Source organism: Saccopteryx bilineata, chromosome 2 (assembly GCF_036850765.1).
Source record: "Saccopteryx bilineata isolate mSacBil1 chromosome 2, mSacBil1_pri_phased_curated, whole genome shotgun sequence".
Classification (NCBI taxonomy): domain Eukaryota; kingdom Metazoa; phylum Chordata; class Mammalia; order Chiroptera; family Emballonuridae; genus Saccopteryx; species Saccopteryx bilineata.
In genome coordinates, this window is record NC_089491.1 from 39,103,425 (window position 1) to 39,116,874 (window position 13,450).

At 50.1% G+C, this 13,450-nt stretch overlaps 1 protein-coding gene across 1 annotated transcript in view; it reads right to left on the reverse strand.

Moving 5' to 3' along the window:
- Positions 1-13,450, reverse strand: part of DNAI1 (dynein axonemal intermediate chain 1) — a 77,083-nt gene that overhangs the window by 1,936 nt on the left and 61,697 nt on the right. The window contains exons 13-19 of the mRNA XM_066254711.1: positions 12,776-13,023; positions 7,241-7,330; positions 7,028-7,115; positions 6,298-6,377; positions 4,918-5,066; positions 4,711-4,810; positions 1,419-1,604 (exon numbers count right to left, since the gene is read on the reverse strand). Of these exons, the coding sequence (XP_066110808.1) occupies positions 1,419-1,604; positions 4,711-4,810; positions 4,918-5,066; positions 6,298-6,377; positions 7,028-7,115; positions 7,241-7,330; positions 12,776-13,023 (941 nt within the window). The remainder of the gene's footprint in view (positions 1-1,418; positions 1,605-4,710; positions 4,811-4,917; positions 5,067-6,297; positions 6,378-7,027; positions 7,116-7,240; positions 7,331-12,775; positions 13,024-13,450) is intronic.

Consider the following 13,450-nt stretch of genomic DNA (forward strand, 5'->3'; position numbering starts at 1 on the left):
TCCCAGCCATGACTGACCCTTACTCTGAGAGGATTTGGAACTGATTATGGGACGTCCTTGCCTCCCTGGGTCAGAGTGGGCAGGGCAGGTCCCATCCAGATCTACCACCCTTACCACACGACAGCTGTACCCCTGCCCCAAGAGATGACTATCATCCCTTCCACAGGGTTCTCCAGCTCTGCCAGATCTAGCCTGGGTCTCTCTTCTCACTAAATTAAGAGCAGATTTTATCTGTTGCACTAATTTTGCTGCCTCCTTCCCCCTCCTAGAGGCCAACTCGCTGGGCTCAGCAAAGAACTTCAGACCACACCCGACCACCCCACCCCACTCCACTCCCAGCCCACCACAGCCTCTGGGCCACAGCTGCAGGCGCTTAGCAGCCTTTTGAGTATTTATAGCCAAACCCACCCCCTCCCCCAGCTGGCTACAATTACAGGCCCCACCAAACTTCCAGCCCTTGTCTCTCCTTGGCCATGGAAGGGAATAGACCAGGCCACCACCAGAAGGATGGTTTCGTGGCCCCTGCCTTGGTAGGGATGCAGAGGGGCAGGTGTCAGCTGTGGAAAAAGACAGGCCCCTGCCCTGGCCTCAAACTACAGTAAGTGCCTCAAATTGCAACTATGAGGTACTGTCATTAGGGCGACTTGACCCAGCTCTGGCCCAGCTCCAATCCTGGCCCAGAATTTGGCAGAAAGCAAATTCCATTTCTACTTGTAGCACCCAGTGGGCAGGACTGGGTTCTGGGCTCTAGACTCTGGATTTTTAAGTTGGACCCTTGTACTCTGGATTCTAAAACCTAGGTTCTTAAGTCTGAGCCTGGACTCTAAGATCTAGACTTTGAGATCGCAGCTCTGGGCAATGTGGCCTGTATTTGGGGCCCTTGGGCTCTGGGCAGGGTCTCCAGATCCTTAGAGATCTCAGAAAAGAACCAGAGCTCAAAAGGAGGACTGCCTGGCTGGCTGTTGACCTAGTTATCCTCCTCACGGCTCATTTCTTTCTTCCCTGTGTGGACCCACAGTTCCCAGCTCAGGGACCATTGGAGCTGAAGCCCTGTATAAGCTCAGCCAATGAAGCAGTGACTAAGACCCAAGCGCCCTGCCTGGGTGACCTGGTCTACACCAAATAAGCCAATGGTGTCCACATGCTTCCCCCAGACTTCAATCCCACATGGTCACCTACTCGCTGACTATCTCCCACCTGCCGGCTTCACAGGAAACCCCGATTCAGCATATACAATCTGATTTCATTGTCTCTCCAGAAACCTGCTTCTCTGCTCCTCATCTGGGCCATGACATCACCCTTACCCTGGGTCTCTCAGGCCACAAGCCTGCAGGTCACCCCTGGCTCCTCCCATTTCTCCCATCCCCTACTGCCCTGGAGAGTTATTTCTTTTGGTAGCCCAAACTCCCCAAGCATACCTTTGGCATCTTGCGCAAGTTCGGTGAGAGTTTGAGGCAGGTGACATGCCCACGGTCATCGCCCACAATGATGATGGGGTGGACAGGATTGAACTGCACATGGGTGATCTTGTTCTTCTTTTTGGCTACCACGGGCTGATTGCAGATGGCCTCGTACTTGTTGATGGACAAGTCAAACACGTGGGTCTGTGGAGAGGTGGGGCTAATGAGGCTTCAGAGAAACCACCCTGGGCTTTCTGGGAAACACAATAAGCCTAGCACACTGGAGCTGCGAGCAAAGGGGGGGGGGTTCTCCTATGGTTGAAGAAATAAAAATAAAACATTTAGGAGAAAATTTAAGTCTATATAGAATTAACAATAATAGCAACTACCATTTACTGAGCACTTACTATGTACTAGACTCTGGGCCAGTATGGCGTATGGTTGTAAAATCTAGTAATCCTCACAGCCATTCTATAAGGTAGATTCTATTATTATCTCTATTTTATAAATGAGGAAATAGAGGCTCCTAAGCCTAACTTGCTAGTAAGCAGAATCAGGGCTTATACTAGTTAATATATGTCAGGTATTCAGATAGTGCTTGTCATACAAATGATCAACAAATGTTTGCTCTTATTTTTATCATGCCCTAAGTCCATATAATTATCAACTTTCACCTGGACAACTGTGGCACTGTCCTAACTGGACTCCCTGCTTCCACTCTTGCCCCTCTACTACAATCCGTTCTTCATGCAGCTGCCAGACTTACCTTTATAAAAAAAATCTAAAATCCTCCAACGGTCTCTAGGTACTACACATAGAATCCAGACTTCTTAGTCTAGATTCTCCACTCTCATCTCATATGCCCTCCCCTTTGCTCACTAGGCCCAGGCACACTTGCCTGCCGATTCCTTAAACCCCTCAAGCTCAGTCTCACTTCAGGGAGTTTGCACTAGCTGTTTCCACCTGTGGAGTGTCACCACCCCCATCTTCATGTGGCTGGCTCTTTCTTGTCATTCAGCTCTCAGCCTGAATCTCACCTCTCCGAGGAATCTTTCCCTGACCGCTCAATCTAAGAGACCATCCAGTCCTTTTTTTACATCACTTTCTCTCTCTTTTTAAAATATAACAGCTTTACTGAGATATAATTCACCCATTTAAAGTATACAACTCTTGGTTTTCAGTATATTCAGTTATGAAACCATCTCCATGACCAATTTTAGAACATATTCATCACCCCGAAAAGAACCCTTGTACCCATTAGCAGTCATTCCCCATTTTCTCCCACCGACCCCCCCAGCCCTAGACAACCACAAATCTACTTTGTCTCTATAGATTTGCTTATTTAGACAAATATCATATTTACCTATGTATAAGACACTCCTTAATTTTGGGGCCCAAAATTTGAAACAAAATGTATTTCATTAAGTTATTTATTTATTTATTTTTTTACAGAGACACAGAGAGGAATAGACAGGGACAGACAGACAGGAACGGAGAGATGAGAAGCATCAATCATTAGTTTTTCGTTGCGCATTGCGACACTTTAGTTGTTCATTGATTGCTTTCTCATATGTGCCTTGACCATGGGCCTTCAGCAGACCGAGTAACCCCTTGCTCGAGTCAGCGACCTTGGGTCCAAGCTGGTGAGCTTTTGCTCAAACCAGATGAGCCTGCGCTCAAGCTGGCGACCTCAGGGTCTCAAACCTGGGTCCTCCGCATCCCAGTCCGACACTCTATCCACTGCGCCACCGCCTGGTCAGACTACATAAAGTTATTGAATTCAAGTTTTATTCATCATAAAATTCATACAACTCCTCATCCATGAGAAAAAGCAGGAAATACAAGTAAAAAAATCTACAACCACTGTATAAGACACACCCAGTTTTTAGATCCCAAATTTTTCGAAAAAGGGTGTGTCTTATACATGGGGAGATATGGTATAAATAGGATCATATAAGGAGTGGTCTTTTGTGACTGGATTCTTACATTAATCATGTTTTCGCCTGACCAGGCAGTGGCGCAGTGGATAGAGTGTCAGACTGGGATGCGGAAGACCCAGGTTCGAGACCCCAAGGTCGCCAGCTTGAGCACAAGCTCATCTGGGTTGAGCATAAAAAGCTCACCAGCTCGGACCTAAGGTCACTGAGCAAGGGTCACTCGGTCTGCTGTAGCACCACGGTCAAGGCACATATGAGAAAGCAATCAATGAACAACTAAGGTGTTGCAACGAGAAACTAATGATTGGTGCTTCTCATCTCTCTCTGTTCCTGTCTGTCTGTCCCTATCTATCCCTCTCTCTGATTCTCTTTCTGTCCCTGTAAAGAAGAAAAAAAATCATGTTTTCAAGATTCATCCAAATTGTAGCATGTCTCAGTACTTTATTCCTTGGTTTGCTGAATACTAATCCTTTTGGATATACCTTTTGTTTATCCATTCATCAACCGATAGGTTCTTTCCACCTTTTGACTGTTAGGAATAACACTGCTACAAACATTTGTGTGCACATCATCATCTTTCAATCTCTGCCTAGCACTTAACACTATGGGCATTTAGTTATTGTTGCTTTTTGTCTCTTTCCCCTCCCTAGAATATAAGCTCCATGAGAGCAGGGGCCGCAGTCACCAGGCTCTGCCCTGGAGCTAGACACCATAGTTGCCTTTGGTAAACATATTTTCAGCAGAAGATGACTGAATGATTTAACAGGATGCCCTAATCACTGTCCTAATCACTTGGGCAGGTGACTCTCTTTTCCACAGGGAAAAGGGGTGTGCATCTCAGAATTTTCTTACAGAAATTTTTTGCTGGCCTTTCACCAATCCAGGGGTTTTCAACTGTCAGTTGGCAGACTGTGCTGGAAACCACTGAAACAGACCACTCCTATCTTCCCTTCTCAGACTCAACTTGCACACTTCCAGGGATGGGGACTTCACCACCTTTTAGACACTAGTTCAATCACAGATCAACTCTGACTCATAAGTTTTTCCTCACATGCAGCTTGTATTAGCTACACTGTAGCTCCCAGCCCAGGGGCCTCAGAGAAGATAACTGTTCCTCATGGCATCTCTTCCCCGAGAGTGCTCTCTCCTTCAAGATGAAGAGCCCCATTCCCGCCTCAAGGCCTCATGGGATAAACAATTCCTCTTTTGACAGGGCCCTGGGTGGCCTGGCCCTTGAGAATTCACAGGCAGTCCTTATATCCTGTCTTCCCCGACCTGACCTGGGCACAGGATGTGCTCCCAGGAGGAAGACCCCAGGATACCTCACCCTACCTCCACTAGCAGCTCAGCAGGGTCGGGAAGTGGGTACTCACCGTCCCATTGGTGGTGACTGCTGCAAACACAGTAGAAGAGTATGGTGCCCAGGCCACATCACCCACGGCTGAATTTAGGTCATAGATGAACATTGGGGTCCTGCAGGGTGGAAAGCTCATGACACAGAGGGTTCACAGGGCTAGAGCCCAGAGGCCCCACCCAGGGTGGCGCCTGAGGAAGGGAAAGGCCAGGGGCAGGCCCCTCACTTGATGGTGTGGTCCCAGATCTTCACTGTCCAGTCGGAGCTACAGGATATGAAGACCTTGGTGTGGTATGGGTTCCAGGACACAGCATCCACTGCCATGTTGTGGGCATCATAGGTATCCAGGAATTGGCTGGAGTAGGATTTAGAGCACTGGGGGTTGGGTAAGGGATCAGAGGTCAGGCATGAAAAAGAGGTCAGCAGCCACTACTTCCTTGGGGGCCCTGGAAGATCGGAACCTGAGACTCCTCTTCTGTTTTATCCCACATCACTGTCACAGCAAAGCTGGGGCCAAGCTACTAGCTGCTCTTCTCACCCACAAGTCGGGAGAGAAAGGAGGGGCTTCGGGGCCTGGGGGTTGGGGTGGGCATGGCAGGGCAGCCTTCCTGGAGGGGGAGGGAAAGTGCTGTAGTCTGCCCAGAGGATTCCGGGACAGGCAGAAAGGCCTTTTCTCTCTGAGCCAAGGTAGAGTAGGTCTGGGGGTCCTGGGTGAGATATGGCTTAGCTTGTGTCTAGGCCAAAGCCTATGGACAGACAGACAGAGCCCTGGGTCTATCCGCATCCCATAGACAGAATCCTTGCAACAATGATAAACTTCCCACTTTGCCCAGGTAAGAGTGGATGCAGAGACAGGAGCAAATCCCAATTTCATGATTTCCCAGTTGGTTTCTTGCCCTGACCAGCATGTCCCTATGCCCTCCCTCTGGGAGACAGTGTGACTAAGTAGTCTTATTCCCTCCAGTTTCTCCTAGGCCACCACTGGTGGAAGGGGGGTGGGGACCTCTTTTGCATTCAGACCAGCTCTGGCTGGGCCTCAGGGGCTCCCGGGAGGCTGCCTGTAATTAACATTCTGCATCTCAGCCTAAGAAAAGCTTGCAGTAAAGCTATTTTTGGATGGATGAAGAGGTTCAGAAGGATGTTCACCTACTAACACAGAGCTTACAGAAACTGGCCATGAAGTTCCCTCCTGCCGGCTGCAATGAACCAGATATTCAGAGATAAATTTTCTTGTTAGTTTGAGCCTTCAAAGCTCAGCTCAAGTTCAGATCTCCTCCAAGAAATCTTCCCAGAATGTTCCAGCTCCCCAAACTCCCACTCTCACCTCTACCCGCTCCACTCCCAGGGCAGGAGGGAGGGCCCCGAAGGGAAAGGTCTGGGCTAGGCTGAAGTCACCCTCCAATTCCTCCTCCCCTCTCCTGCAGTCAGCCCTTCTGTCTGCTTCCCAGTCAGCTCCAGAAATACATTCTTTCCCCCCAAGAAGCCTTCTAGAACTGATGAGCACTAAGATCTGTCCGAATAGGGTCTGTTGAGAAGGTTAAGTTTCCAGGGTCCTCAAGTTCAAGTGGCCCTATAAGGAGCTGGCACAGGGGCCAGGCTGCTTCACCTTGTAGATTTTTCCTTCCTCTGTGCCCACTAGGAACAAGTAGTCAATCTCTCTGTGGAAGTCGAAAGCAGTGCCACAGCCTTGGGAGAAGAGAGAGCAACTTTAGCTGGTTCCTGGGCAGGAGGCTCCCAGCACCTCTCCTCCACAGAAGGCCCCCAGAACAGCCTGAGCCCAGCCCCTGTGAGGGCTGCGGCCAGCCAGGCAAGCAGGAACTGGCCCTCTAGCCTGCCGCTGGTCCCAAGCAGTTGGGACTCAGAAAAGGGCCAGAGCTTCTGCAGACAGAAATGAGAGGCCTGGGTAAACAAGGCAGGGATTGAGTTTAACAGGGTCAGGGTCAGGGTAAACAGGGACAGGGTAGGCAAACAGGGACGTCGTCTGTGCAAACAGGGATACAGTCTGCATAAACAGGGTAAGGATTGAGTAAACAGAGACCGAATCTGGGTAAACAGGGGCCTGATCTGCATAAACAGAGTTGGATCTGCATAACAGCAGCTGATCTGCATAAACAGGAACAGGGTCTGCAAACAGGGATGGGACCTGCAGAAACAGGGAGGGTCTGCAAACAGTCGAGTCCTGGGCAGACAGGGCCAGGATTCCCCATTACCTCCAGTCCTAGCTCCAGCACAGTGCAGGAGGGAGTACTCAGTACTGGGGAGGGCCACCATCACTGACCCTCACAGGGCCTGAGTGCTGTGGCCAGGCCTGCATGTGAGTGAGCTGAGGCTCCTACCCACTGTTTGTAGCTGTAACCCCTCTACACCTTCTGTGGCGCTGCTCTCCACCTTCAGCTTGATGACATCTGTGTGAACCAGCTCGCTCTGCAGTCACAGAAGGGATGGGGAGGGCACATGGATCAGCAGGGCTGGCAGGGAAGTCCCTTTTCCATTCAGCTCCCCCCCATTCCCCGTCCACCCCTGCATGACCCTTTCTGGGAAACAGGCACCTTCACGAGCGTCCAAGACAGGATCCTGCCATCAGATGACACAGAGAAGAAGTTAAGGTTGTTGTCCATGTCATCCTTCTGCCACTTCACCTGAAACATCCCAAACTGTGAGCTCTGGGACTGTTAGGGTGTTGAGTTAGGCCTGTGAGCTGAGCAGGGCTTCCTTAAGACCCATCTGAGGTCCAGAAGCAAGTTCTATAAGCCCATTTCCCAGAGTCCTATGATTGGCCCTCCCTCCTTGAGAGCCTTCCTCCCTCCTTCTAGCCATCTATGTTTTCTCTTATCCTTCTCTCCCTGACTATCCTGGGGAAACAGGGCCAAGTCAGGGCACTGTTCTAATCCACTGGCTTGTCTGGAAGTGCCCAATCCCTGCCTGGGTGAATTCAAACTCCTTACATAGACAGGGCCTAGAAAGGACAGGGCCCAATCAACCAGTTTTCTCATATATAAAACAGGAACTGTAACAGCACAGGTTTGTTGTAAGGGAAAAATGAGATAATAAATGTGAAGCCCTTAGGTCAGAACATTGTATATATTACACGTTCAATAAATGTTAGCTGATGTCCTCATTATCACCATCACCCTAGGAATTGGGGTACAAATGTTCCACAGCTGGCTCTTCCCTGCTTGTCCCCTCATCCCCTCTTCCAGGCTTCCCTTTCTAGGCAGTCTTTCCTCTATTCCCACCTCCACTTCACCACTAGGTCCTGCTCCCAGAATCTTTCTTTCAAATCTCAGACTTGAGCCGCATTTCTCCATCTGCAAATTGGGGTTAATAATCCTGCCCCACCCATCTTCTCGGGGCTAGAAGCAAACATATGGGAAAGTGTTTTGGAGACAGAGCTGTTGTCTTATGAAGATGACACGCTTGAGGCTCAAGTTTCTGTTGCCAGATGTGGAGGCCGGGCTAAGCCATGGCCCTGAGAGCTGGGGAGGGGCTGGGTGCCGAAAGCTTTCCATCTTCCTGCTCCCACCAGACCTCACATGCTGGGACAGCGGTCCCTTCCCCTGTCACAAGCAGAGGCCCAGGACAGGAACTTAGTGCCGCTGCCTGTAATCACTGCTGTCACCATGGTTTTTAAGGGGTACTGCGGGGAGGGGGGTAACCCCTCCCCAAACACCACCCAGGTGGGAGGATCAGAGCTGCAGGAGGGCAGCTGCTCATTTGTGCTTTCACTGGAGGCCTAGAACACCATGGAGCCTGCAGGACACCAGTCAGAGCCAGCCCTGACGCCCAGACCACTTCCCCTTCCGTGTAAAGGTAGTCCCTTTAAAGAGGGGAGGGGTGGGGGTGTCAAAGGCCAGGCTATAAGAGGCGCTAGGGAGCTACAAAGGGAAGTGTTTAATGAGCAGCTGCCAGAATGCATGGAAATTGTATTTCACACCCCACTTAGCAGCCTGATGCCCACTGGGGGGTGGTGTGTGCATTCACAAGTGAGTATGTGTGTAAGTATGTGCAAGTCACACACATGCTCCTGGGGTGGAGGTGGGAAGGTTAGGAATAAAAGTGTGTGGGGTGCAGGTGGTAAATGGGGTTAAGAGAATGAATGAATGCACAGGAAGCAGGTGGTAGGGAGGGGATGGAAGCTGCTTAATAGATTCCCTTCTCTTCTGCCTTATCTGATTAGGGCAGACCTACTTGACCCCAGCTGGTGCTCATTCATCTTTCTTGCCACTTTCCCCAGTGCTGCACAGTGTACATGTGCACACACACATACACACACATCTAGCAAAGCGTTGCTAGTTGAGGCTTCACAGCGGGGCCTGAACAGGGCTGGGCTACTCAGACGAGCTTCCTGGGGAAGTAGCCTATGTCATGAACAGTTTTCTCCCTGGCTCCAAAACCTTCCATGGCTCCCTGCTGCTACCAAGAGAACAAAGTCCTTCTGCCCCCAGCCTGGCATTTAAGATCCAAAATAACCTTCTTAGTCTCCCTGAGACCCAGTCCCTTTGAGAAGGACCTAGACTCTGATGTCTTTTATATCTCACTGAAGCTCCAGGCTCACACTGCCAACTGCCTGTCGGACACCTTCTTTTTTAAAAAAATTTATTGATTTTAGTGAGAGAGAAAGATAGGAACATTAACCTGTTCCTGTAAGTGCCCTGACCAGGGATCAAACTGGCAACCTCTGTGCTTTAGGATGACGCTCTAACCAACAGATATCTGGCCAGGGCAACAAACCCTCTGGGTAGTGATTTTTAAACTATGCTGGGGGAGATCTTAGGAGCCTGGGAAAGTACCTCAGGGGCCGGGGGAGTGCTAACAGAGGACTCTCAAACAAGTAGGACCCTGGTCCTACCAGCACAGCTCCACTCTCATCTTTCTAATGTATGGAGTTTCTATACAAACACTTCATTTGAAACCACCAACCTACAAATTCCAAGCCTCTTAATTGCTAGAGGAGCACACTCATGACTGGGCGCCTGTGCTTCTCTCAGGTGCTGCTCCCTCTCTCTCACACTCGGCTCCAAATGATGTGCTGCTTCCCAGCAGGCCTCTCTGCTTGATGCCCCTGTGTCGCTGCACCTGTGACCGCTTGGTATCCTTCTTCTTCAAACTAATACTTTTTCATCCCTCACAATTCAGCTTAGGTGTTGCTTCCTCTAGAAAACCTCCCTGGCCCTCTTGGCCCTGCTCCCCATCCAGGACAATCTGAGTGCCCCTCCTCAGTGACCCCACGAGTCTCTGTAGCCCATAACATACTGCCTTGTCATGTTAGCCTGTGTCTGTGGTTACCTTCCTACCAGAGACCAAGCCTTTAAGCATCCTCAGCTCCCAGAGGAACAAACAGGGAGGAGTTACCAATGGATGAATGAGGAAGAGGGGGGCAGGAATGAGGGAAACAAGGGAACAGGAAGTGAGTAAACAAGTGAGGGACAGGCAGGCCCCTCCCATGTCCTAAGCCATGATTTCAGCCAAGAACTCTGAGTCTTCGGTTTTGTAAAGCAGCAGCCCTGTTTTCCTGACAAGATGGTGGGAGAGCAGAAGGCCACCCCTCTCCAGATGGGTTCCAGTCTCCCTGGCACCTGCCCAGTAAGAGAGAAGATGTTACTTCTGCATGCTCCATTTCTTTCCCCAACCTGCTATTTGAATTAGAGAACATAGCAGAGTGGGAGCAGGGTGGCTGGCCTTGGCCCCTTGCCTCCTCCTGGGCTTGAGGAGACTGGTCAGGCCAACCACAGATGCTCAATGCTTGGCCCTGGACTATCTGAGATGAAGGCCAGGGCTGATGCTAGTTCAGGCCTGTCAAAGCAGCTCTTTTCTTCTCTCCCTAGGCTTTAAAATTCATGCAAGACATTTCTGCATGGAAGCAATGAATTAGGAGGTGCATTTTTCAGTAGAGAGCACTCCCACGGCTGCAGCTCTAGCCCCTGCTGTGGTGGACAGTAGTGGGAAGGGTGTGTAATGGGTGGAGTGCTTCTCTCCGTCCACCCTGGCTCTGAGTAAAGGATGAAACTGAAAGAGCACCATGTCCCCTATGTCTGGACAGTCCTCCCTCTGCTCAGGCCTGTCTGAGACCTGAGAGCAGTACCTGGCGGATATGTCCACATGACTCAGGGAGCTCAGGGCCAGAAGAGGCAGAGGTGCAGAGCCCGACTGCAGACTGTGTCAAGGCAAAGGGCAGAAGAAGAGAAGACAGAGTCCAAGCACTGCCGATGAGCCTAAAGGCCTTGAGCAACCTTAGGCAAAAATCTATCCTTAGATTCTCCCAGACCTGGCCCTAAGGTAAGGGTACACAGCCTCAGAAAGAAGAGGACCTTTGGAACACAATGAGGAAGAGCCTGCAGAGCCAGAACCGTCAAGAGTGAACCCATGAAATGAAATCCACTCCCAGTGTAATAAGATGGGAGACGGGGTGAAATCTAGACCCAATGTCCAGGTAACTGTCTATTCTATGTCTGTCTGGAAAAGAGGGGTGCTACAGAGAAGCCCCAAGGTCAGACTTTGCCTACCAGGCCTTACAGTCCCATCCAGAGGGCAGACAATGGGCAGCACCTACCCCTGTCTGGGGGTTCCTCCAAATCTAACTCAAATGGCAGAGGAGAGCCTTGTGGGGAATTGAAGAAGCCCACAGACAGGGAACTGGAGCCTTTAACATACTCACAGAGGCCTGTCAGGCTTCTAGCCTTGGGCTCTGGATCACTAATCAGCATAACTAAGAGAACCTTAGCAGACAGATGGGCCTTTTTTTTTTAATTTATTGATTTTAATTTTATTTATTTATTTTGTGACAGAGGCAGAGAGAGTCAGAGAGAAGGACAGACAGGAAGGGAGAGAGATGAGAAGCATCAATTCTTCGTTGCGGCACATTGGTTGCTTTCTCATATGTGCCTTGACGGGGGTTGGGGGGGTGGGGGGTGGCTACAGCAGACTGAGTGACCCCTTGCTCGAACCAGCGACCTTAGGCTCAAGCTGGTGAGCTTTGCTCAAACCAGATGAGCCCACGCTCAAGCTGGCAACCTCGGGGTCTCGAACCTGGGTCCCCTGCATCCCAGTCCGATGCTCTATCCACTGCGCCACTGCCTGGTCTCTGATATAGGAAATCACCCATCTAACCTTGAACCCTCTATGACTTGGATTGGGGAACTTTAGTTAAAAGCCCTGAGTGAGTGTCTCTTGGATGCAAACACCAAGAAACTGTGTGAATGAGTGACTTTTGTGCAGACACAAAGGAATGCTTTAGAAAATTAGCCCAGAGCAGTGGTCCCCAACCCCTGGGCCGCGGACTGGTACAGGTCCTTGGGCCATTTGGTATCAGTCTGCAGAGAAAGAATAAATAACTTACATTATTTCCGTTTTATTTGTATTTAAGTCTGAACTATGTTTTATTTTTAAGAAATGACCAGATTCCCTCTGTTACATCCGTCTAAGACTCACTCTTGACACTTGTCTCGGTCATGTGATACATTTATCCGTCCACCCTAAAGGCCGGTCCGTGAAAATATTTTCTGACATTAAACCGGTCCGTGGCTCAAAAAAGGTTGGGGACCACTGGCCTAGAGGTTCTAGATTGCCCCTCCCTTTGTGCTTGTTAATTAGCAAAAGAAAAAGAATGTACTGACCCAAATTAGCCCTTTCTCCATGTCAGCAAACTGGCTATTAGTCATTCTTTCCCCTTATCACCTGGCCCCCCTCCCTTGTAATCCTGTTAACACTGGTTTGCTTCTGATCAATAAAAGCTAAGGGAAAAGGGAATTCAGGAGGTCTTCTTTGCCTCCCTTGGCAGGCCTCCGCCTCTTCCTCTTGACATAAGTTTGTGTCTTGAGTAAGTTTCTTCCATGCGACACCGGTAGTTCCCAGCGGGCTGGAGTACTACACTCTGGGACAGTAGACCCAGCTCCTACTGCAGACCCTCTTACCTTCTGATTCTCACCCACACTTCTTTGCCCCTTCTCATACCCAGCTCCTTGACCTCTAAACTGGTACCTGTCATCTCCACCCCCTTGCTTACGACCCTGTCCTCTCCAAAGTGGCTCCCAAGCCCACACACTACTCATCGATACCCACATCCCCCTCCCTGGTTCAGGGCTGACCTGCCATACGGGATCCGTGTGCTTGCCAGACTTGGCTGAGCTGCGGAAGGCGGGCTGGGAGTGAGGCTTCTTGAGGTTGTAAATGGCTACGTTGCCATCGTAGTGGCCCACCACCACCAGGTAGGGGTGGTCCACGTGCATGTCGAGACACATGATGCCACTGTCGCTGCTGAAGGTGTACTCAGGAAAGCTGGGGTTCTTCATGCTGTAGAGCAGCAGCATGCCCCGGCTCTGCTTCATGAAGTCATCTGCCCCAGGAAAGATGGGCCTCTGTGGTTGTAGGATCCAACTGCCTGACCCAGAAGCCCCCATGCTCCTTCCCCATCGGATGGTCACAGCCTCCCTCTCTGAGCTTAATCTTCTCTGTCTGTGAAATGGGATCCTAAGGCTTGGCCTACCCATTTTCAGGGTTCACAGCAGGTTTCAACAAGTAGTAAAGGTGACCACGTTTATCAGAGAGACTGTCATTCTTTATTCTCCCTATAGTACAGGAAAGGGGTACGCAGGCTCAACAGAATGTGTGTGGGCTTGGGAAGGAGCAGTATCCTCAGATAAACAGTGTGTCTGTAAAGTCATGGTGCACTTTTGACCAGTCACAGGAAAGCAACAAAAGACGATAGAAATGTGAAATCTGCACCAAATAAAAGGAAAACACTCCCAGTTTCTGTAGGATGA